This window comes from Brassica oleracea, chromosome C7, assembly GCF_000695525.1.
Source record: "Brassica oleracea var. oleracea cultivar TO1000 chromosome C7, BOL, whole genome shotgun sequence".
NCBI classification, from domain to species: Eukaryota; Viridiplantae; Streptophyta; class Magnoliopsida; order Brassicales; family Brassicaceae; genus Brassica; species Brassica oleracea.
Genome location: NC_027754.1, coordinates 38,678,797 through 38,705,195, shown reverse-complemented (window position 1 = coordinate 38,705,195; position 26,399 = coordinate 38,678,797). Strand labels below are relative to the sequence as shown.

General features: G+C 37.4%; 7 protein-coding genes across 12 annotated transcripts; 2 read left to right on the top strand and 5 right to left on the bottom strand.

The window, feature by feature from the left end:
- Positions 1 to 799: 799 nt before the first annotated feature.
- Positions 800 to 4,892, bottom strand: LOC106306880 (U-box domain-containing protein 51). 3 transcript variants are annotated; one of them, XM_013743656.1, is made up of 10 exons: positions 4,548 to 4,892; positions 4,027 to 4,170; positions 3,829 to 3,956; positions 3,610 to 3,734; positions 3,347 to 3,522; positions 2,859 to 3,163; positions 2,678 to 2,779; positions 2,149 to 2,586; positions 1,282 to 2,067; positions 800 to 1,179 (listed from the first exon to the last, which is right to left on the bottom strand). In XM_013743656.1, exons 2-10 carry the CDS (start codon positions 4,160 to 4,162, stop codon positions 958 to 960), a joined length of 2,418 nt encoding a protein of 805 aa, XP_013599110.1. In that variant the 5' UTR covers positions 4,163 to 4,170; positions 4,548 to 4,892; the 3' UTR covers positions 800 to 957. The 3 variants fall into 3 exon arrangements, with proteins under 3 accessions (XP_013599110.1, XP_013599109.1, XP_013599111.1); XM_013743655.1 differs by having other exon boundaries at positions 4,027 to 4,251; positions 4,548 to 4,891; XM_013743657.1 differs by having other exon boundaries at positions 3,829 to 3,950; positions 4,548 to 4,887.
- A 2,036-nt stretch (positions 4,893 to 6,928) lies between these two features.
- On the bottom strand, positions 6,929 to 10,919 carry LOC106304416 (U-box domain-containing protein 52). Its single transcript, XM_013740828.1, has 9 exons — positions 10,838 to 10,919; positions 10,543 to 10,755; positions 10,310 to 10,431; positions 9,932 to 10,232; positions 9,411 to 9,859; positions 8,718 to 8,819; positions 8,206 to 8,634; positions 7,360 to 8,118; positions 6,929 to 7,262 (listed from the first exon to the last, which is right to left on the bottom strand). Exons 2-9 carry the CDS (start codon positions 10,745 to 10,747, stop codon positions 7,083 to 7,085), a joined length of 2,547 nt encoding a protein of 848 aa, XP_013596282.1. The 5' UTR covers positions 10,748 to 10,755; positions 10,838 to 10,919; the 3' UTR covers positions 6,929 to 7,082.
- An 857-nt stretch (positions 10,920 to 11,776) lies between these two features.
- On the bottom strand, positions 11,777 to 14,285 carry LOC106306661 (probable isoaspartyl peptidase/L-asparaginase 3). Of its 3 annotated transcripts, none has more exons than XM_013743358.1 (8): positions 14,168 to 14,285; positions 13,767 to 13,935; positions 13,622 to 13,686; positions 13,154 to 13,540; positions 13,011 to 13,069; positions 12,828 to 12,932; positions 12,145 to 12,379; positions 11,777 to 12,050 (listed from the first exon to the last, which is right to left on the bottom strand). In XM_013743358.1, the coding sequence occupies exons 1-7, from the start codon at positions 14,228 to 14,230 to the stop codon at positions 12,160 to 12,162; spliced, it is 1,068 nt and encodes a 355-aa protein (XP_013598812.1). In that variant the 5' UTR covers positions 14,231 to 14,285; the 3' UTR covers positions 11,777 to 12,050; positions 12,145 to 12,159. The 3 variants fall into 3 exon arrangements, with proteins under 3 accessions (XP_013598812.1, XP_013598814.1, XP_013598813.1); XM_013743360.1 differs by having other exon boundaries at positions 11,777 to 12,046; XM_013743359.1 differs by having other exon boundaries at positions 11,777 to 12,053; positions 12,149 to 12,379.
- Positions 14,286 to 14,469: 184 nt separating this feature from the next.
- LOC106306660 (uncharacterized Rho GTPase-activating protein At5g61530) lies at positions 14,470 to 17,003 on the bottom strand. Of its 2 annotated transcripts, XM_013743357.1 has the most exons (11): positions 16,915 to 16,985; positions 16,807 to 16,878; positions 16,410 to 16,496; positions 16,040 to 16,302; positions 15,886 to 15,948; positions 15,787 to 15,805; positions 15,597 to 15,695; positions 15,425 to 15,502; positions 15,095 to 15,339; positions 14,853 to 15,009; positions 14,470 to 14,751 (listed from the first exon to the last, which is right to left on the bottom strand). In XM_013743357.1, exons 3-11 carry the CDS (start codon positions 16,468 to 16,470, stop codon positions 14,606 to 14,608), a joined length of 1,131 nt encoding a protein of 376 aa, XP_013598811.1. In that variant the 5' UTR covers positions 16,471 to 16,496; positions 16,807 to 16,878; positions 16,915 to 16,985; the 3' UTR covers positions 14,470 to 14,605. The 2 variants fall into 2 exon arrangements, with proteins under 2 accessions (XP_013598811.1, XP_013598810.1); XM_013743356.1 differs by having other exon boundaries at positions 16,410 to 16,494; positions 16,806 to 17,003.
- A 1,863-nt stretch (positions 17,004 to 18,866) lies between these two features.
- Positions 18,867 to 21,546, top strand: LOC106301684 (sugar transport protein 3). The gene is made up of 3 exons (XM_013738134.1): positions 18,867 to 19,305; positions 19,540 to 19,880; positions 20,350 to 21,546. The coding sequence occupies exons 1-3, from the start codon at positions 19,170 to 19,172 to the stop codon at positions 21,427 to 21,429; spliced, it is 1,557 nt and encodes a 518-aa protein (XP_013593588.1). The 5' UTR covers positions 18,867 to 19,169; the 3' UTR covers positions 21,430 to 21,546.
- Positions 21,547 to 21,951: 405 nt separating this feature from the next.
- On the top strand, positions 21,952 to 24,093 carry LOC106301306 (autophagy-related protein 3). The gene is made up of 9 exons (XM_013737670.1): positions 21,952 to 22,218; positions 22,468 to 22,538; positions 22,625 to 22,741; positions 22,821 to 22,990; positions 23,067 to 23,140; positions 23,245 to 23,296; positions 23,382 to 23,447; positions 23,552 to 23,679; positions 23,778 to 24,093. Exons 1-9 carry the CDS (start codon positions 22,061 to 22,063, stop codon positions 23,872 to 23,874), a joined length of 933 nt encoding a protein of 310 aa, XP_013593124.1. The 5' UTR covers positions 21,952 to 22,060; the 3' UTR covers positions 23,875 to 24,093.
- Positions 24,040 to 25,551, bottom strand: LOC106301307. Its single transcript, XM_013737671.1, has 5 exons — positions 25,450 to 25,551; positions 25,004 to 25,274; positions 24,761 to 24,926; positions 24,586 to 24,670; positions 24,040 to 24,498 (listed from the first exon to the last, which is right to left on the bottom strand). Exons 2-5 carry the CDS (start codon positions 25,249 to 25,251, stop codon positions 24,248 to 24,250), a joined length of 750 nt encoding a protein of 249 aa, XP_013593125.1. The 5' UTR covers positions 25,252 to 25,274; positions 25,450 to 25,551; the 3' UTR covers positions 24,040 to 24,247.
- Positions 25,552 to 26,399: the final 848 nt, after the last annotated feature.

Below are 26,399 nucleotides of genomic sequence, written 5' to 3'. Positions count from 1 at the left end.
AAAGGGTTTACTAGTGTCTGTATATTTGATATGAAAATCATGTAGTTTTTTTTTTAATCATGTAGTTATTGGTTTACTAGTCTGTATATTGATCTTCCTTAGCAGGATAAGCTAGGTTAGGTCTTGACAATATCACACACCATTTATTATGTCTTTCTTGGGGGAAAAATATTCGATGTATAATGTATCATTGGTTTACTAGTCTGTATAGAACCCACACTATTTAATGGCCTATCTAGGTGTCTTGACAATATCACATAACCAGATTTGTATACGTATACTGATATTTATTAACCTAGGCAACATTTATATTCAGTAAAATCGTACTTGAAAAAAGTCACAAAATTTACAAATTAATTATTTTCTACATACCATTTTTGAGAGTCTTGAGACTATTCTTTTTCCTATGGGACCGATAGGTGTTAAGAAAAAAACAAAAGTGGTTGGACCAAACAGAATAATAAAAGATATGAGTATCTTCTTAACGGGAACCATATAGGCCAACTTTACGATCCTATCATATATCTTGAATAAATCTTTCACAACTAAAGATTAGAAAAATGTACCTTTCCCATGCAAATTGAATTTGAATACTTTTTTCCAGCTATGTTTTTCTCAATCAAGTTTCATTTATAGTATTCAACAAAACTAAACGTTATGTTTATTTTTGGAAAATATATATAGACATGTACAAATACAATACAAGAAAATATGATAAAACAAAAACCAATACTATTACTGTATTATCTTTCCCTGTTAAATATGATAAAACAAAAACCAACCTATTTGTACACTAAAATGAAAAAGGTTTTTTTTTTTTTTGACAAATAAGGTCACTAATTTTACGTACAAAACTCCAATCTTTTCAATATGTATAAACATCATCTACCTATTCGTGTAGTCGTGTGTGGTATGTGTGCGCAAAGAATGGTGTAAAAAAAAACACAATGATGCATGTTAATCGACGAGAGAGTTTGCCTTGTAACTTTGAACCTTTTTTCTATGTAATGATCTCCACTCCTTAATAGCAAAAAGAAGAGAATGATTAGGAAGAAGAGTTTGGTTGGGGAAGGGCGAATCCGTCATTGGAGATTTATGATTCTTCTCAAGCCATTCCTTAATGGCTCTCTTCTCGTATGTATATCCATCCGAAGCAACACATGGATTCTCCATCACATCCTAATATTCATCAATTAAACCATACTAAAATGATCAAAAATCAAGAACAAAAGACAATAAATCTAACGTAAAATTCGTAATCTGACCATTATCATTAGTTACCTTAGTTATTGGACAATAGAAATGACTCGGAGCGTGGTTGTGATGTTTGCTTCCGGTTTCAGAAAACATGTTTCTTGCGTCGGAAGCAACGTCCTTTAACCGTTCAAGAACCGGTAGAATTTCTTTCCCTAAATAGGGACGGTCACGCTTCCTCATCTCCGCACATCTAAGCCCTATCATAACCATCTCTTTCGCTTCCTTAACCGGCCAATCTCCAGCAGTTTCATCCAAAATCTCTGAAAAATTCCCGGTTTGATCTCTCAACGCTTTCTCAACCGAATGAGCCAAGCCCATCGCGGATCTAGCCGTAGCTAGCTGAAGAAGTATGATCCCAAACGCGTAGATATCAGATTCCGGAGTCACCACACCGGTTCTCTGGTACTCGGGGTCAATGTAGAAGAACGTACCAACCGGACCGGTCTCGTTGAAAACCGTTGATGCATGAGAAGGGTCGAGGTTAACCATTTTTGAAAGGCCTACGTCTCCGATTTTGCTCACATTGTTCTGGTCTAGGAGTATATTAGCCGGTTTAAGATCGCGGTGAACGATTGGTCTCGGCTCGTTTGTGTGGAGAAAGTAGAGCGCTGAAGCAATCTCCCAAGCGATTCTGAACCGCTCAAACCATAGTAACGGTTGTTGCGGTGCGTCAGTGTTTGGTCTGCGTTTCATGAGTCTTTCCTCTAGGTTTCCGTTGTGCATGTACTCGTAGACCAAGCTGCCGCGTTCAGGACACGCGCCTAGGAGGAGAAGCAAGTGCGGGTGACGAATCTTGCTAAGAATCTCAAGCTGAAGATTACAAATCGTTTGAGAAAACAGTAAATATTCTTCAAGGTTAAAAAAGTAAAAAAAAAAGTGTAGTTTATTTACCTCTTGGTGAAACTGTTTGGTTAAGCTGCTTTTGTCTGAATGAAGAACTTTGACAGCTACTGTCGCGTGGTGCAAGTTACACCGATACACGCTTCCGTACCCACCTGTTCCGATTTTGAGTTCATCGGAGAACGATGACGTGGCCTGAACGATATCTTCCCACTCAAACTTCATGTACTGTTGGCGTTGAAGCGGTCCTCCTTCTAGTGCATCCTCAAGCCTCTGCTTCTCCTTTCTGACCTCTTCCGCTCTTGCTTCCGCCTCAAGTCTCTCTTCAGTTTCTCTCTCAACGCTTTCTCTCACGAGCTCAGCTTCGTTTTCCGCCTCCTCTTGTCTCTCCCTCTCCATTTCCACAGCCTCCTCCGCGTATTCTTCTCTTATCGTTAAGTTCTTGAGCCTTGTAGCTTCCTCTGACCTACGCTGGTTAAGATCTTGCATCTGACATTACATAAAACAGAGAATACATATAAACTTAAATACCAAAAGAAAAAATAATAATTTATAACCAAATCTTGTATAAACAATGAACCTTTTTAGTAGCATCCAAGACTTCACTTTGAGCAACTGCATACATTCCTTTAATGTGACGGAGTTCAATCTTCAGCTTCTCTAGCTCAAAATCTTTATTCATCTGAATGTTAAGAATGCCATAAAAATTATAAGATCGATCACTCTACTTATCATCGATTGGTTATGAAATGAAAGTATACCTGGCTACTACATGAAGTAGGGTCACTGTAGCAACCTGAGCTTGATCCTTCCTCAGTAAGTGAGCTTCTCCGGCTGTGGATATCACTTTCTTTATATCTAATCAACGAGCTGTTTGTCCGGTAATAGCCCCTTTGGTTTGGTTCATCCACATCTAGAGAGGCGGCTCTGCTATGGTGCGTATCAATACTCTTCGTTGTTCCCATATTTGTCCCGACCTTCTGGTTAACGGTTGAAAGCGCTTGGACTCTTTGATAGAGTAGAGATGTAGATGAGAACTGATGACTCGATGTCGAACTTACTGACCCTAGAATATAATGTTTTAAAAAAACAATCAATCAAATCAAACAGGTTTTCATGATTTTCTTGCGTCCTATTAGGCATAACTCGGTTTTGGGCAAAGCCAGATGAAAAATTTGTTTCGACACCCAAAATATAATTAGCTAATATGTAATTAAATGTCAGGACCGGCTAGTGAAGTAGTTAATACCTGACTGGCTACTTGAAGAGAACTGGCTTTCACTCCTATCATCTGCTATGCTTGTTTCAATGTCTACATCGGATTTTCGAACATTAACAAGCTTCCCTTTGGAGATAACGTGAACGGTGCAAAATCTCGGTGTAACATCTGCGATTCTTGAAGACAAGTTGCTTCTCTTCAGCTTCCTGCAAAAGAACCAAAAGAATTTACTCAAGAAAACCAAAAGATGTATAGAGAAATCTTTAGTGAAGAGAGTGTTTTGGATATGTTACCATGAGAAGATGATGGAAGAGGAAGAAGCTCCAATGACTAACTCACTGATTCCATGATCTTGAACCGCTTTAGAGATTGCATCAGCTACATCGTCTGATTCGAGTACCATCATATCCAATTGAACCTTTCGCATTTCACAAGATTTTAGATTCTTGGTAGCAAAACATGAAACAAGAAACCATATCCACTGTGAAGAAGTCCATGACTCCAATACATACCTCTCTATGAGCAAACATGGAACTGCTTGGATGAAGCATTTCTCTGGTTTTCCTATCAACATCTTTCTTGTAAACCGTTGTGGTCGAGCCTTTTCTTGAGGTTGAAACTGACATCGAATCTCCTGTTTCTTACAAAACAAATCAGACGGAAGTTTGTAACTGAAATTTTGTAAAAGTTGTAACGTTTGTAACTCTTACTTGGCTGGACATGTAAGAGCTTGAAGACAACATGTTCTTGAGAAGCGAATTCTTGAAGTGCCCATCGAATAACGCCTTTGGTTTTGCTATTGTTCCCTTTGATCGCTACCGCTACAATTAAAGCTCCTTCCCGCATATCTCGAACTTCAACGGAACCAAGAAAGGGTAAGCGATTATCTTTGAAGATAGCTTAATCTTGTGGTACAAGATGACTTAACGGCTTAGCTATAGAGAAAAAGGGAGAGAGGATAGAGTCATGAACTGGTAATGGTATGTTCTTATTTTATTAATTAATGTAGTTACAAGGATATTTACTCAAGACAATCCAAACAAGTTGAATTCTTATTGAATATATAAAAAAAAAAAGTTTTTATCAGAAAAATATATAATAGAAAGATGGAAAATCTTTTTAATCAACTCAACGGCTGAGATCATCAGGGTTTTAAGGGTTTTTTTTTTGTAAGACTTTAAGAAACTGCCAGAAAGGCCAAACAATGGTATCAGATAAGATTTGAAAATACCTAAATGATGTTTTGACTTGAAACCTCCAAAGCTTTTCCCAGAAACTCGACAAATCGATTGACAGAGGGAGGTCGAAGAGAGGAGTAAAGAAGATGACGAATCAAATTTGAGTCAGTGAACGAATCGCCTAATTAAAATATTTTAGTTACACGGAAATTTATGAGCAACTGAGTTGAATTCTTGATAATATTATATTATTATAAACAAGATTCGAGAAAGTAATGATAAAAACGTAAGAATAAGGTATGAAAATGTCAAATGTCTAGAAGAGTTTATGTTCCTTGTGTGAATGTGATGTCTTTTCCGGTAGCTACCAAAGGTTTGAGAAACGAGAGGTCGTTGAAAGTCAGACACAACTTGGGCTCTTGTCGGACTACCAGCTTGTTTATTCAATATTGTTGACTTTTCAGTCTGTGGTGTGTTGTCCCTTATGATATGGTAGGCTCATTTCTGCAAAAAACCAATTTTCTTTTCGTTTTTGGTTTTCTTGTTCAACTATAAGATGGTTTCTCTCTTTTTTTCTTCCATCTAACATATTTTATATATATCAAAAAATTGTTACAATATTCCAAAAAAAAGAAGAAAGATGGTTTCTCTTTTACGATTATTTTAATAGTGACATGAAACATACTTTTCGCCTAAATATTTAACTAATAAATTTAAATTATGTGATACTGTAGTAATAAGTGAAAAAAAACGTTTTCAACTTCTTTTTGAAGAAAAAAAGAAGCGAATCAGGACATAGCACGTGGGAGACGACATAGCAGCTCCTTTCTTGGAGTCTTTGCGTCGACACCTCCGGAAAACTTACCACGTGGATCTCCCCGTGACAATACAATTTGAAGCTTCGTAGACAAACACCCCTTTGTGGTCTAAACTCTTACAGCAGCATTAACCAGCTATATAAGAGGGTTTTTAAGAGGCGAGGAAACCACAAAAATGGGGGAACCGAGGAAGAAGGGAGCCAAATGTAGCCAAAGAAAAAACGTATGTAGTGGGGTTTTTTACTGTGCGCGGACCTCACTGACACGTGGCGGCCCGCGATTGATTCTTTTTTAATTTTTTTTTTTTTTTTAAATCAGCCAAAAGAAAAAAAAAAAAAATTAGAAACCTATTTGGATATTTGGGTTAATGCTGCTCTTACAGTCCCAATGACAACTTCTCCACATGACCTTTTAGTATATAGGTATTCCATAACTTTCACACTTTTTGACAAAGTAAGTTTCACACTTAAGCAGATCACATGTCCCACACTACAAGCTTGATCTACTTATTCATGCAACTTTACTCTTATTTTCTCGTATATTTTCTAATAGACACTTTAGGTAAATTTCTTTAAAGTTATGCTAAGTCTCAGAAACAGGGGTGATTGGTTGTGCTGCAAAGTCTAGAAAATTTACTTTAAAATTTAGTCTGTAGAATTTTTTTATTTAGATTTAAAGAATATAGCTTTAAAATTTCATACAGCTAAAAAGATGGAACTTTAGAAAATAAGATTTTCACAGCCATTTTTTTTTTGTTTTTTTATGTAGATTTATTTTTTTAACTGTAGCTTTAAAAACTAATATAAAGCATGATTAGTACTCTCTATGTTCCCGAAAGTAAGATTTTTTAGAGTATGCACGCTTATTAAGAATTTAATAAATGTTTATAATTTATTTGGTTTTTACTTTATTATACAATTTCCAATAACTTTCCACAAATGAAATTTAATCAATTCAAATATTCTCAATTAATGTTCCTCAAAAATATTAAAAAATATCTTAACAATATATAAAATCTATCTTTGTGGAACAAGAAAAAAATCTAAAAAATCTTATTTTCGGGAACGGAGGGAATAGTGTTTAAGAGGGTAGATGAAAATTAAAGATAAAGTCAATTCATATAGTCCAACCAATCACCTTGGATTATGAAAAAGAGATATATTAAATGACATTATTTCATTGGATTACTTTGTGGATGTATTATAATCAAGTCTAATATGATATGTACAGATGTAGGTTTATAGCATTTATTATCTGCATTAAATGGTTTGAATAATGGATGATATTCAATGTTGGACAAAATAGCAGGTGCTTGGTGGTCTGAGATAAGGATGTTATGGAGAGCAAACATTCAATTATATTTTTCTTTTGCAAAACTTCAAATTATGTGTTTGATAAATACAGTTTTAACTTTATCAATAGTCATGTGCATTTGCTGGCCTTACCTAATGGACATCTCGTGTTTGACATGATAATGTAGGTGCAAGTTATTTCCTGGGGATGGTCCACTATCCACATAGCAGTCTATTTGGACTGAAACGAGAGTAAGACTTTTATCAAACGAGTAGAAAAGAAACACGATAAAATTAAATCGAAAGACATTTATCTCTCTATTGTTTTAATCTTGCATCTCATCACACAAAACATAAAATCGTTGGTACAGAGACAAAGGGAAAAACAAAGAGAGAAACCACACGAAAGAGATAAAATAGTTAAGACATAGATAGAATCCATCATACTTATTGTCGAATCTCTCTCCCTCTCTCGATATTATTTATTGGCTTTCCACTCCATGATGGCTGAGTAAAGAGTGTAATTAGCAAGAAGGTTCTTGTTAGGCAATGGAAGGTTCGTCACTGGCGATGTATCATTCTCTCTCAGCCAGTCCTCTATGGCTTCACGATCGTACGTGAACCCATCTGCAGCCACGCAGGGCTGGTTCATCACTCCCTATGATCAGAACCGAATAAACAATTAGGTCAAAAGAAAAAAAACAAAGTTTCTTGTTACTCAAGTAACTGGTTACATTCCTAGGGTTTATACGAACCTTGAGAAGTGGGCAAATGAAATGAGATGGAGGATCCAGCGAAGTTCTAGAGAGTGAGTTTTGAGCTTTTTCGACAACTTTCCAAAGCCTTTCTAAAGTCGGTATGATCTGATCTTTAAGGTCTGGTCTGTCTCTGCGTCTCATTTCAGTACAACACAGTCCCAAAGCAGCTAACTCACGAGTCTCACTAATAGGCCAAGATCCAGCTTTCACATCCAACAGTGCCATAAACTCAGCATCGTCCCCTATCGCTTCTTCCACCATATGAGTAATCGCTATGGCTGGCTTCGCGGTTATGAGCTGCAGAATCACAACACCTAGAGAGTACACATCCGACTTAGGCGAGATGATCCCGGTCCGCTGATACTCCGGGTCGATGTAACAGAGCGTTCCCACGGGACTGGTTTTCTTGAAGACGGTTAGTTTAGAAGCAGCGTCGTCTTGGTTAACCATCGTGGAGAGACCAACGTCGCCGAGTTTACTGACGAAGTTTTGGTCGAGCAATATGTTTCCTGGTTTGAGGTCACGGTGAATGATGGGTCTAGGCTTGGATTTGTGGAGGAAGACAAGCGCTGAAGCGACTTCTAAAGCGATCCTGAAACGCTCGAACCAAGGGATGGGCGGTGTGTCGTTGACTAGCATCAACCTGTCATCTAAGCTTCCGTTGTCCATGTACTCGTAGATGAGGCAGCCTCGCTCAGGACACGCCCCGAGGAGAAGGACGAGGTGAGGATGACGGATCTTGCTCAAGATTTCAAGCTGTCAAAACAAAAAGCACAAAATGTAGACTCTGGTCGGTAACTTAGGTTGGAAGTCCATCTGACTTAATACAGATTATTATCTCACCTCTTGGTCGAACTGTTTAGAGAGCTGAGTTTCTCCGGCGTGAAGGACCTTGACAGCACCGGTCGTGTGATGGAGATTGCATTTGTAGACAGTTCCATACGCTCCAAGTCCGATCTTGAGATCTTCTGAAAAATCATTAGTCGCGGCTGTGATTTCCTCCCACGAGTAATGCTGGTACTGTATCCCGGGGCAGACGAGGGAAGCTTGGAGCTTATCTTTCTCTTTAGCTTCACGTTCCGCTTTAATCTCAGCTTCTCTTCTATGTAAAGCCTCTTTCACCATTAGCTCTTTAACCTTCTCTGCCTCCTTCATCACCTCTTCGTACCTCTGCCTCTCCTTTGAAGCTGTATCTTTAGCTGCTTCTTCCTTTTCTTTAAGATCCTCAAGCTTCTCTGACTCCTCGAATCTTCTCTGGTTTAGCTCATTTAGCTGCAAACAAGAACACGTAATGTAACATAATACGTGAAAAAAAAAAAAAACATAATATGCGGTTCAAAAATCTTTAACTGAACCTTTTTCGAGGCATCGACATTCTCGTTTTGAGCCATGGCATACATCTCCTGAAGATGTTGCAGTTCGGATCTCAGCTTCTCTATCTCAAAGGTCAGATTCACCTACACGATTAGACCTTATTTCAGTACCAAAACAAAAACATGTTCCGTCTCTCTCCCGGAAAAAAAAAAAAACAGAATCAAGATCAAAATGACTGTTGTATATAACTTTTTTAATTAGGGGTTTCAACATGTTTGGTATTAGATTTAGACAGCATTAGAAACATAATATTACTAATTTTTCTGGTTAAAATATCAAGGTAACAAGTCATATTTTTTAAACTAATTAATTATAGAGTCTTAAAACATTTTTGCCCAAGTGCCCTTAGTAATATTGAGCCGGCCTGTTGCTGCCTAACTTGTACAGACTGTAACAGTCTAGTTATGAGGGTTTCATTTCATAACTGAATGTAATGGTATCTTGTTCTCTAAGTTATATCTCAAACTGATATGACAACTGACTCTCATCTTTTCTTGAGAACGTGACGGTCCTGAAATTTTGGGGTTAGTAAAAGTTTTAATAGTTTAGAGGCCTAGAATTTTTTTTTAATAAAAAATTTGGGGGCTTGTGCGTATATAAAATTTTTCAAAATTTTTTGGACCCGAGAGAAATGTTTCATCCTGAGCTTGAAAAGAAAAGGATCAAGAATCTACCTGATTATCGTTGAAGGAGTGGAAACTGATGCGTCCATCAGACATGTTAGAAGCTTGATGAGAAACCCAAGAATAGTTCTCAGGAACAACTGCACCCCACTCCATATTGGCTAGCTCGTGGTTGTTGCTAGAAGAAGAGCTCATGATCGATCTCCTTTCCTCATGATCTCTCCATCTAGAAGTCCAGCTCATAGCGTGATACGCCTCCTCTCCCATTGGAAACGATGCGCTAAAGCTCTCATTGTTATTGTTATAGTTACTCTTCCTCCCTTCATTACCACCACCACCGCCGCCGCCGCCGCTCAGTACAATCTGCATCCCTCTCTCCCTAGACACATCTGATTGACCCGTCTCGCTACAGCTCGTGTCCATGTGAGCCACACCGCTGCTTCTCATCTCCGAGACTCGAGACTGAGCTTCCGAAACAAACGAGTTGAAGCCTTGGTATTCTTTGTTTCAAAAGAGCATGTTAATAACTTGACGTACTTTATTATTATGTAAAACTATATTATTTTTATTACCAGAAGGGAGTCTAGGACTATCAGTGGAGCCACTCGTGGAACTACTTGTCTCCAGTCTTATGCTTCCGCTAGCGTCTGAATCGGAAGGACGCACGGAAGCTAGCTTCCCCTTTGAAACCACGTAGACGGTGCAGAATCTTGGCACAGCGGTCGCGATCATGGAAGACATATCGATCTTTCTTGAGAAGAATCCTCGAAGAGACATTCCTATAACGAGCTTGGTGACTCCTGTTCCGGCAATCTCTTGCGCTATAGCAGCAGAAGGATCGTTTGATTCAAGCACGAGAATCTCTACTTGCACCTATTTTTTTATACCGTTTGTAATTATTTTTTGTTTTTGGATTATGAGAAAACAAAACAAAACAAAACAGACAAAACCTTTCTCCTGTCGAACATCTTCTTGTAAGGTTGAAGCATCTCTTTTGTGTTCCAATCCAATTCTTGTTTGTAAGCCGATACGAGATCATCTCTAAGCTCTGTTACCGATATCGCATTCCCCACTGAAAACCAAACAAAACAAGACTCGAATCTTTGCAAGGCAAAACAGATGTCTTGTGCATCAAGTTACAAAAATATTCTGAATCTTGTAGTTATAGTCACAGGCAACTTACTTGGGGTAGGGATGTAAGTGACAGGAGGACGAACGTAGAGCAATTTGAAATCAGAGAAGCCTTCGGGAATGAACTTCTCAAGAGCCCAAAAGGCTACGTATTTGCTCTTTTTCTTTCCATTAATGGCTACAGCTACAGTAGGAGGTGGAGGAGGAGGTAGAGCTAGGTGAACGCTTAGCGCTCTTGCTGCTTTTTTCTCATCCATTGTTTTACCTGAAAGTTTTGAAAAAACACCGTCTAAAATGTACCGTGTATCAAACCTAACTTGCATAGCACGGAACAAAGCAGAACTTACCCAATAGATATTTTCGATCAGAGAACAATGAGGAAGGAGGTGAAGAACCCCAAGTTTGGCAATGTTGCGAAATTTTTTTTAGACGAAAGCATTGACACAAGCAAGCACGTTGTTGCCGCCACAAACCGCATGTATATACTGTTATAGTCAGCTCCCTAATTAATTAATTTTTCTTCATACGTTGAACCAATAATACAGACTTTTCAAAATTTCTTATATAGTTTTATCATCATATTCGTCGTAAAAGGATCTACGTTGGTATATCCCTCAGATTACAGTTTTTTTTTTTTAAAGTCAAACAAACGCTATAAAAATATCCAGTTTTTTTTTTTTTTAATTTCTTATCCATCAGCGAAGGCATGAGAAGCGACCTATCAAAATTATAAATTCTAAAAAATGTTTCTCACAATAATGATTTGAAGGGGCAAGAAGCTACATTTTTTTATCATCCTTAAGTTGAGAACCCAATCCATTATTACTCAGCAACGACTGTTTCTCTGTGAGCATGATTCATGGACATATGCACAGTCCTTTACATCACCAAATTTGATACCTTTAAACTTTTGTATAAATTTTAACGTATAAAAACTTGATGTTTTCTGAGTTTTATCTCAAGACCACCCTTACATGGACATGTATATTATTTTTATGTTTAATACTTTGTTTGAGTTTATGAATTAGATGGTGTTTCAAAAAAAAAAAAAGTTTATGAATTAGATATGGGTATTGAGATGAACCTTGAAATTACAGGGTGTCATTATTACGATGTAGTTGTCTACATGATATTCCCCTTCCCTACTGTCACGTCTTTTCTAACCATTTTTACTAACAAAACTAGAACTATAAGTCTATAACATGATTTGTATATATCTATCTATCATCTTTATTAATGAAAAACTAGCAATAAGTTGAGAATTAATATAGAACCGTCGAGGATAATACCAAGGAATTCCCCAAGCTTTATGTAGCTCGTATGTTTCACAAATATTTAATATTTAATCACAAAACTACATGAAGTCAACTAAGCATATATGTTCTGTTGTTTACAGGAACAATAATAATAATAGAGGTTCCTGAGTCTCCTTGCCTGGCCAATGGGGAGCAGATTTTTGTTTTGAAGAAACAATAATTCAGAATATTCTCCAACGAGCTTGCCGTTCCGTATTTCCAGACATGAACTTCGTGGCGTTTCTTTATCTTTTTAGAAACCTGGCTGCAAAGGATTTTTTTATATCAATACTAAAAATTCCAAGAAACTCATTTGATATGAATCAATCAAATATGATTCTTAGTAACACAAAATTTACCTGTTTTTTTTTCTTTCACGGGAGAACCGTGAAGACTTGAACATCGTCCATGTTAGGGTCCTGGACTGAGTACTGAAAGGTCCAGCCATGGCAAGCTCCTGCGTGAGACCCGTTCTTGTCAACAGCAACAACCGCTCCCACAAAATCAGGAAACTTCCTGGCGATTCTTGAGACCGCGTCCTTAGCAGCTTCTTCTGGTTTCATTCCTTGTCTCATGCTCTCCACGACTTGGTAACTTAAACCACAGCCAAGTAAACCAGAGGAAGAACCATCATAAGTAACACACTCAAGAAAAAATAATTACAATAATAACCATTTAACTTTTAACATAAACATGCCATACAGTGCATTGTGACCAATGCAAACAATCAAGAAAAACATGTCTGGATCCAGGCCCGGCCCTGAAATATTTTGGACCAGAAGCTCAAAAATATTGAAAGCTAAAAATGTAGCCTGATCTCATCGAACCTGTGACCTCGTAGGATAAGTGCAAGACATATACCAACAGAGCTACACAAGATTTTGTTATTCTACGGCCGAAAATTTACTTAACATTTATCAGGCCGGAAGCACATGCTTCCATTGCTTCCCCTCAAGGCCGCTACTGTCTGGATCATTAGCTTGCTTTAAGCTAGAAAATACAAAATATATAGCTTTGTTCACAGAGATTGGGTGATGATTACCAGGGAAGGAAGCGCATCATGATGTCGCCATCTCCAGTTGCACCACACCCACCTACTTCATCATCAGCATAGGCTGATGAGCCCGCTATAGGCCCATCACCCACCCTATGTTTCATAATCAAGACTTAAAAAAGGTCTTTTCTTTTAAATCTTTGCATGAAATAAGAGAGTCAGGGCATTTACCTTCCGGGAATCTTGAATGTTGCTCCATTGGTGGATGTCCCAACAGCTATATGCCCCATCTATTCAAAAGGACTATACTCAGTTTATCTCTCCATGTCAACAACAACAAAAAAATGTATTAAGAGACTGAAACTCATCCTTACCTTGTCAATAACAGCCATCGATATGGTATCATGGTTGTGAGGACCAACAAGAGGAGGAAGTCTATACTCTATTGTTCCCATCTCACAAGACTCAGTAGAAACATCAATACCGCCATCTTTTGGCTTGTAAGGTCCACAGCCGTTTGCAGGGACAACGTTCTTTCTAAAATTTGGTTGACACCGATTCTCTTTCCAGTCAGACCACTTCTTTAAAGATTCAGGGGAGCTTAGGTTCATAGGTCCAGGAAGACCCATGGAGATTGCAAAAGCTGATGCTCCTTCTCCAGCTAACAACGTGTGTCGAGAGTACTTCATCACAAGCCACGCAGCTCTTATACCGTCTTTGACATAACGCATAGCAGCAACAGCTCCAACCTCCATTGTCACCTAAGAATCTCCAAACAGACTTGAGAGTCGTTTTCTTCAAGATCTTTGATGCATTTTTACAGAAAGGGATTTTATTATTACCCCATCCATGACTAAAGCATCAAGCATGGTTTCACCGTTCTCATTAGGACTTCCTCCAGGCCCAACTAATCAAAATAAAGATTTATCACTTTGCAACAAGTAAAAAGTCAAGAGAAAGAAGCAAAGGTTTTTGATAGGCTTTTACCTGTACCGTCACAGCGGAGTTCCTCACAAGCAGAACAACCTTCCACAACAGCTTCTACTGCAGAGCTTCCTTTATCAACTGCTCTCCAAGCTGCTCTAGCCGCTTCTATGAAAGACCAAGTACTCACCACTACTGGGAACTTCTTTGGTTTCCACTCTGCTTCAGCTGCCTGAACCAAAAAACCATTCAGACAGAACCTAGTTCGTGAGGATTCGGTCTATACTAGCAGGCTCAGAGTATGTACATCCAAAATAAGAAAAGCACTCAAAATCGGCAAAATCTAGAGTACGATCACCCTTTTGTCATGACTGGTTCTCACCTACCTAACTCATAAAGTGATCAAAGATTTCGATTTTTATTCACCAGTTCCATCTGAATTGAGATTTTCAGAAGTCACTTACCGTCAGTAGAGGCAGAAACAGAAGCAGAGTTGAGAGAATGATCGAAAGATAGCTTCTCGCCATGACCTGTGAGCTCTATAAACTACAAAAGTATTTGACTTTATTATGTTCATTGGTCTGCTCATGACTTAGATAACTGCCTGTATTATACGGTTCGGTTTAAATCGGTTTGGAGTTGGTAAAGAGCTCATAACTCATATAAGTTATAACTGCCAGTATATACGGTTTGGAGTTGGTAAAGAAAACACAATCAGCTAGTTGCGTTTAATAGTAAGGTACTAAGGTTGGTTGCGTTATGTTTATTTCATATAAGAAGGAAGTAATACAAATATTGAATTCTTACTTCTCAAAACAATGTTACACAAAAACCATTATGAAACACAAAGCTTATTTACTAAAACCACTGGTTAATTCATCATCCACAACAAAGTGTTGTTTTCACCTCCATACAGTCTCCTCTGCATCCGTGAAAATCGCGTTATGATGTTCAATCAGGCACTGAACAACCTCCACCGCACCAAAATCAACTTGAACGATATCATCCAGAGGGATTGACGAAGATGCATCTACACCTTCTCCTTCATCTGTATATCCATCGACGATAAATATGACCACAATGGAATTCTGCTTTTTTTTATGATAGAAAGTATAAAAGCTTAAGTTCTTTATAGTGGTTTTTGTCTACCAGAGAGTAAGTCCCATGGAGTAGCAGTTTCAAAGTCATTGCTTTTCTTAGGACTCCTCGATGGGTGTCTCCAATATTCCCTATACGATTCAGGCCTCTTGTCTTCTCGCCACATGATCACCGGAGCCATCTCCATAGCTAGGCTGTGTGAATCCATCTGTCCCAAGTGCAAGAAAACGATTCTCAACCAATGCATTTATATCTTGAATACGTTAAAGTGATTATAGATAAGACATTCCTACCTTGTTGAGCTGTGATTTCTCGCTCACACGAAGTAACAACGCTGTTACGAACTCAAGTGTATTATAGTTCACACTGGAAAGCTTCTGGAGTGACTTTCTCATTCTGTTAACGCTCGACCTTGCATCTTTGACTTCATTATAAAGCTCAAAAGTTGTTAGTGGTGTCGGAAGGCTCGCAAGATAGTATTTCATGAGTGCAGCGACATCAACTGGATTCACGCCCTCAGGTATTGATGCGCTAGGATCTGACAAACAAGTGACTAGTTTAACACAGAATCCTCCCTGAGCAATAAGAGTCAGAGAAGAAAACTTGTTACAATGTTGGTTTACCTTGATTGTAAGCAGAAACCAATTGCTGGATCAGCTTTTTGTCTCCTTCGGCTTTGAACAAGCTCGGTGAGTTAAGTCCTGAGGAGAAGAAATATCGCATTGATTAGCACAGTATCCAAAGGTATGAGCTTGAAAAGTAGTGCGGATACAATTGGTTGGAATTTATTCTTACCTGTTAATATGAGATAGTCAGCGCATTTGATCAGTATAAATGGAATAGGCCTGGTCGACTCCTGCCTCTGGACAGTGACCTCAATCGCAACACCAAACACTGAGCACAAAAGACAAGCAAAGCATAATCTTTAGAATGATTAGCCAAGGTTTATAAAGCGTGTTCACTGCATAAACCACGACTATCTTACCATCTGAGCTGGCAACGCCCTGCAGGTTTACAAAGAATCAAACATTAGAGACAAAGCTCAAATTAACAGCAAGAATCAGATGTAAGGCTCAATATATACCTTCTGCCATCTTTCGATATCCGTCAAAAGAGTCTTGCTCTTTTGTGCAGTCTTTTTTGCCGCCTAAATAAAAGAAAACGAACATCAAAAGAACAATAGCTCTCACACGTTAGAAAATGAAAGTTGGAGAAGTTTATTTATTTGACCAAATTACCTCTTCCACTTTGATCTTTCCAACGGAAACCTTTTCTTTAGTCTCAGTGATACCTTTCCTGACCAAAGTCCCAGTTGTGGCAGCAGCTGTTATGAGGTGTTCTTGCACAGCGTGCCTAGTTGCAGGCTGCTGAAGAATAGCCCACCGGCTTTTGAACAAGGACCCAACTCGTTCAGCAACATCAGTAACGTTCACTTTCGCATCCTTAGCCACTTCCCCGACAAAAGCACCAGCTGACTGCCTGGCTTCCCTAAGCTTTGTTCCTAATTCACAGCAAAAAAAAAAAAAAACATAGTAAACCTTCATTCAACCACAAACACACACTCAGACAGAGGATAAAGACGTTAGTTAGTGTATGAACTATCTAAACCTGAGGAAGAAAAGAATCCACTAGTTCTTTCCTGCCATTGTTGCGAGATAAGAGAAGGCATCGCTTGAAACAAATCACTTGAAACCTGTTTAGATCAATAAACAAAAAAAAGGCTTCATAAACTCAATACTAACTATTCTTTAGCAAACTATGTTTGATTATGACACAAACACATAGGCCCTACTATTCGTTGTAATCAATCTCAGAAGAAACAAAACATAAGACTCAGTTCCATCTTTCAACTAGTACAGAAAGCCAAAACCTTTGAACACGACATTTCTCGAGAAGATAACTTTTTAGGAACCATAAACCCTTAAACCTATTATAATCTCTAACCAATCAAATCAACGGACAATCGAAAATAACAAATTGACAAGAGCAATCGATCATCTAAACCTTTAAGAGTCCTCAGAGAAATTTGAGACGATCGAACTCAATCCCTCGAGACGATCAAAGACGACGACGACGACGACGACGACGACGACGACGACGACGACGACGACGAGATCGTCCGAGGAGAAACAAAAGTTCCACCCTTTTAAATTTTCTCTGGGCTTTGAATTTTGAAGAGGAAAGTCATCCTTTTGATTTTTCTTCGAAAATATAGATATTCTCGGATATTAACACGTGTAACATTTTTAGAAGTGGAGCCATAATTATTTTACAGTTTTTTTTTAATTTTAAAATAAAATTATTTACTAGTCCTTTGTCTTTTTTCTTATTGTCGTAATTGAGACCTAAACTTCTAACTTGATATTTTGGCCCATCATGTTTAATGTTGCAGAACATAGTGAAATACAAAAACTACAAGGAATAAAACTAATCAAAAAAATTCCATAAAACTGTCATTTGTTATTTCACTTTTAAAATTACCCTATATAATAATCTGTCAACATATAACTCCACATCTATCCTATCAAAATTAAAGTAGAAAATAATATTTGCATATTTTTAAGTAGTTTCTTTACAGATTTTTATTCATTTTTAACTAATTCTAATCACTTAATTTATTTTCTTTTCTAATTAATTCGACATCATTTATTACAAAGTATAAAACATAATTTAAATATTTTTAAATATTCTACCACATTTTATATTTTCAGTTTTCCTAACTATTTCATTAATTGTATTTACTATAGTAATTCGACATCACTTATTTTACTTATTAACCATAATAATTTTACAGGTTAAATTAATTTATTCGTGACAAGAATTCAAAACGGTTAACAAAATTTTTTTTATTTGTTTATAGAATCATATGGACATCCATGTCCCATTCAAGTATGAATTGATTTTTTGGATATCGGGTTTTTTAGTTTTAAAATGAAACTCCATTCGAATATCATAAATTTCTGGACAGAGTTCGAGTTGAATTCTTAAGCATGGATAAGTTCGCAAGAACCTAAAAATATTTGTTTAAAAACAATTTATAAAAAAAAGTAAAGATCAAACTCGGATGCGGATCAAGCTCCAGTTCCCATTATTTGATAGGGTTTTATCGTTACTGCATAATCACACTCCAATACACTTCTTAAACCATCAGTAATGGACATGTTGAATAATTCTTTCAAATGATTTTTGTAAAGAGGGTGTTGAATTAAAAGAGAGCATACGTGGATTCACAGCAATTGAATAATTTCAACTAGTTGAAAGAACATAAAATAAAATGGACCCCACTCTTCTATATCTTCTATTGTGATTGGTGTTTCAGATTTGTATGATTTTTATTTCCACCAAATATTTCAAACTTAATTATTTTATATTTGAACATTTTGCTACAAAATAAAAATTATATCAAAATTCATTATTTTTAATGATCTATAAATAGAAACTACTTTCATTTTATTTGGATATATATAATAAAAATGTCATTTTCATTGTAATTTCTATATTTTTATCAATATTAAATTTTAGGACCTCAACTATATGGTATATTTGTTTTAATAATATTAATTTGAGGGTTTTTTTTGTAAAAAAATAGTAAAGAATAAAAATAAAATAAACTTAAAATTATTAAGTTATGTCATTTTAGTTATTTCATTTAGTTACAATCATTTTTTTTATTTAACTATCAAAATTATATAATAATAATATGAATTAAAATTTGTGGGGTATGGTGTTGAATTTTATAAAACAAAACCGTAGTGAAAAAATTTATATGGGTGTTGAATTAATATGTGGAAGAAAAAGACGATGATGTGGATTGTAAAAATGTGTAAAGCAGGATGTTGAATTAGACCATTGTACATAGTCTCAGTCTTATATTATTGGACTATTAAACAGTCAAAACATGCAACTTAGTGGGTCCAATCTCATCTCCAGAGCTTATCATCCAATCGTTTACTTTAAGAAGATAATCATCTCCTCTTTCTTCATCAAATCAAATGTTATATCAAACAACAAACAAAAAGATAATGATTGTAGTAGGCAAAATAAAGAAACAAATAAACTTTTGACTTGTCTACGCAATAGAAAAGTCTTTCTTCACATGTCTCTTCTTACTATTGTGCACTATAGATTTCTCATTAGCCAAACAACAACCAAGAGTTCCACACTCGATTTCAAAAAAGACACTCCAGTGGTCCAACAAGTTTGCATACCTCGAATCTCATCAACATTAAGATGATATAGACTAAAATCTACTCTCTAAGAAAGATTTCTTTGGCCATTTATGTTTAAGTTTACAGCCTGGTTTCTATTTTACTTTGAAGAAAAGTTATCACTAGTTTGTGTTGTGTCTGACTGTCTCTCTACGTGGACATGGAAGAAAAAGAATCAAGAAAAGGAGCCATGGCTGCATCAGAATCTGGCGGGAAGATAACTTATTTTGTGGTGGCTTCATGTGTCATGGCCGCCATGGGAGGTGTCATCTTCGGCTACGACATCGGAGTTTCAGGTTTACATACATAACATATACTTATAGTTTTCGATCGTTTCAAATCCATGTTTTGTGGTTGTATTCTCAATTATAAAAAATGATACATAAATATAGCTGACATGAGAAAAGTATAGATTAAAACTAGAAAGAAAACGCAAACAAATTGGTTTATATGGCCGATAAATTAAAAAGGATTTTATTAAACGTGTTTTAGATATAATATGGAAATCATGTAATTAATGACCTACGTAGGTGGAGTGATGTCAATGGGGCCATTTCTTGAAATTTTTTTTCCAAAAGTGTATAAGCTCCAAGAAGAAGACAGAATAAGAAGAAGCCATAACAACAAGAACCACTATTGCCTTTTCAATAGCCAACTTCTTACGTCCTTCACGTCTTCTCTCTACGTCTCCGGTTTCATAGCTACTCTGTTAGCTTCATCAGTGACTCGTTCTTGGGGTCGCAAGCCCTCTATATTTCTAGGCGGCGTGGCTTTTCTTGCTGGCTCTGCTCTCGGCGGCTCTGCTCAAAACGTTGCTATGCTCATCATTGCACGTCTCTTGTTAGGTGTAGGAGTTGGATTCGCAAACCAGGTACGAGTTGTGTAAAGTAGAGATAGGACTAAATATTATTGTGTCGTCTTGATAACTTACAAGAGATTTGTATATACACAAGACTTAGACATATTTAACTAGGAATATAACTTATCTAAATCTTATAATATAAATCTAAATTAACTAATCTCTATCACAATAAAATTTATATAATATATTTGGTTTGGATTTCATAGAATTCACTTCATAACCGGATTTCAATCGTCCGGTAACAATTAGTTCACAAGATACACATCTTGCTCTCCAATATATTTCCATTTAGTTGGTCAATGTAATAAGTGAACATGGTTACAATATATATACTAATGTTTAAAAAATCGTTCAACAGTAGTTAGATTCTTTATAAGGGATTGGTGCATAGACATGTGCTTAAACGCTGTTTAAACCGATTTTTAGAAGACTGATGTATACAAGAGTTGTTTGTTTACGTTTGTTAGTATTTGTTCAGTCGGTTCCTCTATATCTATCGGAGATGGCGCCAGCGAGATACAGAGGAGCAATCAGCAATGGTTTTCAACTCTGCATCGGAATAGGGTTTTTAACCGCAAACTTCACAAACTACGAAACTCAAAAGATCAAAGAAGGCTACGGCTGGAGAATCTCTCTGGCCACAGCGGCGGTTCCAGCTTCAATCCTCACGTTAGGCGCACTCTTTCTCCCTGAGACGCCCAACAGTATCATACAAACCACCGGAGACGTTCACAAGGCCGAGCTCATGCTACGTCGTATCCGTGGAACAAACGATGTACAAGACGAGCTTGCCGATCTCGTTGAGGCGAGTTCTGAGCCAAACTCAAACGCACGACATGGGTTCTTGAACTTGCTCCAGACAAGATACAGGCCTGAGTTAGCGATGGCGTTTGCTATACCGTTCTTTCAGCAGGTTACGGGCATCAACGTCGTCGCTTTCTACGCACCTGTTCTGTTTCGAACCGTCGGGTTTGGAGAGAGCGGTTCGCTGATGTCGACGCTCGTGAGCGGGATCGTGGGAACAGCTTCGACGTTCTTGTCGATGCTTGTGGTGGACAGAATCGGTAGAAAGACTCTGTTTCTCGTAGGAGGGTTGCAGATGCTTGCGTCGCAAGTTATCATCGGTGTGATCATCATGGTGGCTGAGGCTCACGACGGTGTGATCGGGGAAAGGTACGGTTACGCGGTTGTGGTTTTGGTGTGTGTATACGTGGCGGGGTTTGGGTGGTCGTGGGGTCCACTAGGGTGGCTTGTACCGAGCGAGATCTTTCCGCTGGAGATTAGGTCAGCGGCGCAGAGTGTGACGGTGGCGGTGAGTTTTGTGTTTACTTTCGCGGTGGCTCAAAGCGTGCCACCGATGTTGTGCAAGTTCCAAGCGGGGATTTTCTTCTTTTATGGAGGGTGGGTGGCGGTGATGACGGTGGCGGTGCAGCTGTTTCTGCCGGAGACTAAGAATGTTCCGATCGAGAAGGTGGCTGGACTTTGGGAGAAGCATTGGTTCTGGGGGAAACTGACTAGGAAGCGTGATTGCCAAGAAACCACTTCTGTTAGTAGTTAATCTCCCAAACATATTATCTCAAATGATGTGAAACCATGAAAGATGAAAAGTGAGTGTATTCAAATTGACATTTGAAGTGATTTATTCATATGAAAAATTAAAAAAAAAATTACACTATTTATTCAAATATGAATTTTAGAAATTTATATAAAAAATAGTATTATTGAACTTGTGATTTTAAATTGTAATTTAAAATTCAATGTTAAATTTGAGTAGATGTTTTGGTGATTTGAATGTATATTAGTGGAGTTTCTGTTTCTCAGTTAAATATATCAGAATATAAATCTCGTGATTTTTTTTTTTATATGAGGTAGAATTTTCTAACTAAAATCAATGTAGTGGACAAAAAAGAAAAAAAAAACTAAAATCAATGTAACATTCATAATCCACTTAAAATTATTTTTAAAACTCTTTAAAATTAGTCACTAATGAAAAATATAAAAAGAAAGGGGGCAAAACGTAAATATATAAAAGTGTGAGGATCAATGAAGACGGAATCTTCCAAGATAACTTGTGCACACAATCGAATCTCCGATAAGAAGTCGTCTTCAATACGAGAAGAATTATCATTCTCTCGATAATAACTAAAATTTGCTCAGATTCTCCAATTGATCGCGAGATCAAAAATATAATGTTTACGCAGAAGCTTCATGAAGCATACAAAGGGACGGTGGAGAGATTCACAGGTCCTCGTACGACCTCGGCGTTCAAGGAGAAGGGAGTCCTCAGCGTCAGCGAGTTCGTGCTCGCCGGCGATAATCTCGTCTCCAAGTGCCCTACCTGGTCATGGTTAGCTAAAAAAAAGTTTTGAGTTTTTATTGATGAATGTGAATTACAAAGTCGCGATTTTTAATTTTTGAGGTTTGTGAATTTTGCCATTATACGATATGGGTTTGCTGTAAACTCGATCGTTGAGGTATATGGGTGAATGGGTCTCTCAAAGGATAAAGCTATTGACTTTTAGTGTTTTGTATACTAGTTTGTGAGATTGTGATGAGATCAAGTTGATGTTTAAGCTTGGGTTTTGCTTTTAACTAGGGAATCTGGTGACCCTGGCAAGAGGAAGTCATACTTACCCTTGGAGAAACAGTTTTTGATTACTAGAAACGGTGAATCTGAGCTTCTTTTTTATGTTTGATTTGTTGTTTATGTTATGCACATTTCTCTTTTAAGTTTACTGGGGTTGAATGAACAGTACCTTGTCTACGGAGAGCTGCATCTGTGGCAGAGGAATACGAAGCTGCTGGAGGTGAAGTGTTGGTTGATGATGAAGATGATGATGGTTGGCTGGCAACTTATGGGAAACCCAAAGGTGAATATTAGTTTACTGCCTTTCCGAATTCACTCTCCTCACGGTTTAATCTTTTGTCTTTGATTATTTGGTGCTTTAGATAAAGGCAATGAAGATGAGAACTTGCCGTCCATGGATGCCTTGGATATTAACGAGAAAAGAGGTATACGATCTATACCTACGTATTTTGGAGCTGAGGAGGAGGAGGAGGATGATATTCCAGATATGGAAGAGTTTGATGAGGCTGACAATGTGGTGGAAAATGATCCGGTGAGTTTCTTTTCCTTCTTCGTTACTATCTCATGTGACTTCCAGTTGACAAATCTTTATTCTTCCTTGAGTCTAGGCAACTTATCTTGTGGCTCACGAACCTGATGACGACAACATTCTCCGAACTCGGACATATGATATCAGCATCACGTAAGTCTTAATATTCCCAACGAATTTCTCACTGCTTTATTGTCTAGATTCCCACTCATTCTTTTGGATTAATAGCAAACTCATAACACTTCACTTTGGTTCAGGTATGATAAGTATTTCCAAACTCCTCGTGTTTGGCTGACCGGTTATGATGAGGTCTGCATCTTGTTTAATTCCTTGTTTCGTTCTTAGAACTCTTGGATTTTACTGCTTGTTTATGTTCTTTTTATCTACCTTGTAGTCAAGGATGCTGCTGCAACCTGAACTTGTAATGGAGGATGTAAGCCAAGACCATGCTCGTAAGACGGTAAAAAATGAGACGAAGCTAAATAAAACTTTGTAAATCCTCTTGAGTCTGACCAATGTTGTAGATTAATTGTGCAAACCTCTGTTAAAAAAAAAACTACACAGGTCACAATTGAAGATCATCCACACTTGCCTGGGAAACATGCTTCAGTCCATCCATGTCGACATGGAGCTGTTATGAAGAAGATCATTGATGTATTAATGTCGCGTGGAGTAGAGCCTGAAGTTGACAAGTGAGAGAGTGGTTTATATTGCAAAAAGAAAAAGCTCTTCTTATAGTTCATTGTGGCCTTTTGCTGATTACACCATTTGCTATTTTTTTTTTTCCCAGGTACCTTTTCCTGTTCTTGAAGTTCATGGCATCAGTTATTCCAACGATCGAGTATGATTACACAATGGACTTTGATCTCGGTAGCTCAAGCACCTAATCACTGGTGTCGTCATGGATGGCTCGGTGGCTCTGCACTGTACATAAAAACTATCATCATTTCCTTTTCTCTTTAAAAGAAACTGTAAGGTGTTTGTGTTGTGTTTTGATCACGCTTTCATCTGAAGTTTATGGAGATCCTTTGTAATTTGCTATTGATAAGAACTGATTTCAAAGTCGTTTAGAAAAACAAAATGTGAATGTAACTTTATTCTTACATCTAATTTAGTTGGGATTAATGTTTTCAAATGATGTATATGTTGTGATTGAAATCACTGTTTTTCTTTTATTACAACAATAGTAGCACAAGGATCACAGCTGCAGAGATCTCTTATACAATTGTAACGCAGGCGATGGACCATGAGTGTTTAATACTATCTAGCTCTTGTGGCTCTGGTTACGAACACGATAAGCAGGACAACAATGGTGAGCAGAACCGTCATCTGAAGCTTCTCCATCACAGGGGGAGCACCTGTGGCTAACACAACCGTATCATCTCCGATGAAGAGGTCGGTGACGTACTTTGTGACTCCTTCCATTGCGTCCATGATTTTGACGGCACTTCTCTGAAGCAACCTCCTTATGAAGTTCATGGTTATACCAGAGTCTTCTTCTGACCTCTCAGCTGCGTTATCAAAATCAATGAAAAGTCTTGCACATAATCATCATCGTTTAGAACCCAACAACAGTCCACTTTTTATATTTTTCTTACCGTTGGTGATGAGCTCACGGACAACCTCATTGTTCATCACCGCATCCCAAACAGCCCTGTCTGAAGCCAATGACATAACCATTCTCTGCAACAACAGTAGACACCAAATGTTTTCTCTCAGTTACATCATTAGCAAATGATGGAACTCAAGACAGCTATAAAAACAATACAGAACCTGAACTGACGGATCGGTCTGAAACATATGAAAGGCGTCGTAGAATCTGTCCAGCATATAAGGCTGCAGAAGACTAGTATTGCAGAGCTGCAATGGAGGCTCAATCCAATCTACAAACTCCGACTGATCTGAAACTTGGTCTTTATCATCATCATCATTGAACATCCTAACATATAAAGATGACTTCCTTTTAATCTTGAGAACCCCTTAATACTTGTAAAGAAACAACCTTTCAAAACTCACAGTTGAAGTGCAGAGAAAGCATCCTCAACTTCCTCAATCTCCGGATAAGCTTTATCCTCTCTTTCAACAGCCACCCACTCAAACTCATCCTCCTCCTCAAACGAATCAATCACCACCGATGTGGAGGAAACTGATGGTGACATGGATGGTTGTTTCTTATTGCCGAGATTGGTCACTGTAGCAGCATCAGCTTCTTCGAAAGTCTCCAGCTGCTCTCCGCCGCCACCGTTAAGGATTCTGATGTCCATTTACGCCGCTTAGTTTTCTTGCTCTGTAAGCCGGAAACGGCGCTTACTATAACTACTTCTTTACAAGTTATTACAAAAGTGTTTAATAATGGAACAGTTATTATTTTCTTACATATTTTCTGTTTAAGGGTCTCATACTTTTATACGTTTCTAAATCAGCCGTATAGTTATACAATATGAATAAACAAACCCCGTTACCTTTATAATCGCTCTTTAAAACCCTAATCGGGCCAGTTCGTCATGGAGTAAAGGTTGCACATCAGATGATAAAATTATCATGGAAGTTGGTTTATTAACACTAATAAATATTAATTATTATGAAATAAGAATATGTTGTTTGAACTTTGAATTAGGAGAAAACAGTCATACTGTTGTAACCATTTGTAGCCAGAATCAAAGACAAAAAAAAATAAGAATTGTCATATGAAAGTTATAAAATGTTCGAAAATATTTGATTTTTTACTGTGAATGAAAGTCTTGATTCTGATAAGAAAGGTAACGAAGTGTTACCATAATCTTTGAGCTTATACTACTATCTCAGAGTGCAGATATAAATAAAAATGTTTTGTTGCTAGCTAAAGGCATCGAAGAATATTACAATAATCTTTAGGGTTTCCGGATGTGGTTACTACAGTTTGTAACCCACCAGTTCTTATATTAATATAAACTTCATGTTGTAAATAAACTTTGACCCCACTTAGAATGTAAACTGCAATCTTCAGATTCCAAGTTCCTACTTGTTATTTGGTTGGGGAAAATGACTTTTCCACCGTTTCAACGACCAAATCATTTATAATTTGGTTGTATACGAAACAATCTCAAGAATCTATATGTTTTTTCCTCATCTTTCTGTTGATAGGGTTACAGAAGTTACCATATCTGTCTATTCAAGTCTTTCCAAAATGTTGGTTCCACAAGATACGAGAAAAACTGGTTAACTCTATCTCGTAATATATGAACAACTTGGGCCCGTTATAATTCATAACTCATAAGCTAGGTCTCAGGAAATGTATACATTGTGTGTTATACACAAAATTAATTGTGTAGACTACTAACTTCAGTTTTTTACATCAGCTTCAGCTTATAGAAGAGTGAAACAAAAATCCACTCTGGTTACAGAAAAAGGAAAGGTCAATGGGCATATGGGC

Coding starts and splice junctions, on each gene's coding strand:
- LOC106306880 (XM_013743656.1), bottom strand. CDS start 4,162: ATGCGGGAAGGAGCTTTAATTGTAGCGGTAGCGATCAAAGGGAACAAT. Junction 3,957..4,026: donor GCTCTTACATGTCCAGCCAA/GTAAGAGTTACA, acceptor TTGTTTTGTAAG/AAACAGGAGATTCGATGTCA. Junction 1,180..1,281: donor TCTATTGTCCAATAACTAAG/GTAACTAATGAT, acceptor GATGAATATTAG/GATGTGATGGAGAATCCATG.
- LOC106304416 (XM_013740828.1), bottom strand. CDS start 10,747: ATGGATGAGAAAAAAGCAGCAAGAGCGCTAAGCGTTCACCTAGCTCTA. Junction 10,233..10,309: donor AGATGTTCGACAGGAGAAAG/GTTTTGTCTGTT, acceptor ATAAAAAAATAG/GTGCAAGTAGAGATTCTCGT. Junction 8,635..8,717: donor ATGTCGATGCCTCGAAAAAG/GTTCAGTTAAAG, acceptor TCTTGTTTGCAG/CTAAATGAGCTAAACCAGAG.
- LOC106306661 (XM_013743358.1), bottom strand. CDS start 14,230: ATGGCGAGAAGCTATCTTTCGATCATTCTCTCAACTCTGCTTCTGTTT. Junction 13,541..13,621: donor ATGCTTTAGTCATGGATGGG/GTAATAATAAAA, acceptor GGAGATTCTTAG/GTGACAATGGAGGTTGGAGC. Junction 12,933..13,010: donor ACATTCAAGATTCCCGGAAG/GTAAATGCCCTG, acceptor TATGAAACATAG/GGTGGGTGATGGGCCTATAG.
- LOC106306660 (XM_013743356.1), bottom strand. CDS start 16,470: ATGCCTTCTCTTATCTCGCAACAATGGCAGGAAAGAACTAGTGGATTC. Junction 15,949..16,039: donor GAAAGATCAAAGTGGAAGAG/GTAATTTGGTCA, acceptor TCTTTTATTTAG/GCGGCAAAAAAGACTGCACA. Junction 15,503..15,596: donor TGACTATCTCATATTAACAG/GTAAGAATAAAT, acceptor TCTTCTCCTCAG/GACTTAACTCACCGAGCTTG.
- LOC106301684 (XM_013738134.1), top strand. CDS start 19,170: ATGGAAGAAAAAGAATCAAGAAAAGGAGCCATGGCTGCATCAGAATCT. Junction 19,306..19,539: donor CTACGACATCGGAGTTTCAG/GTTTACATACAT, acceptor TGACCTACGTAG/GTGGAGTGATGTCAATGGGG. Junction 19,881..20,349: donor GAGTTGGATTCGCAAACCAG/GTACGAGTTGTG, acceptor GTATTTGTTCAG/TCGGTTCCTCTATATCTATC.
- LOC106301306 (XM_013737670.1), top strand. CDS start 22,061: ATGTTTACGCAGAAGCTTCATGAAGCATACAAAGGGACGGTGGAGAGA. Junction 22,742..22,820: donor AACTTATGGGAAACCCAAAG/GTGAATATTAGT, acceptor TTGGTGCTTTAG/ATAAAGGCAATGAAGATGAG. Junction 23,297..23,381: donor GGCTGACCGGTTATGATGAG/GTCTGCATCTTG, acceptor TCTACCTTGTAG/TCAAGGATGCTGCTGCAACC.
- LOC106301307 (XM_013737671.1), bottom strand. CDS start 25,251: ATGGACATCAGAATCCTTAACGGTGGCGGCGGAGAGCAGCTGGAGACT. Junction 24,927..25,003: donor GCTTTCTCTGCACTTCAACT/GTGAGTTTTGAA, acceptor TTTATATGTTAG/GATGTTCAATGATGATGATG. Junction 24,671..24,760: donor AGACCGATCCGTCAGTTCAG/GTTCTGTATTGT, acceptor CTGTTGTTGCAG/AGAATGGTTATGTCATTGGC.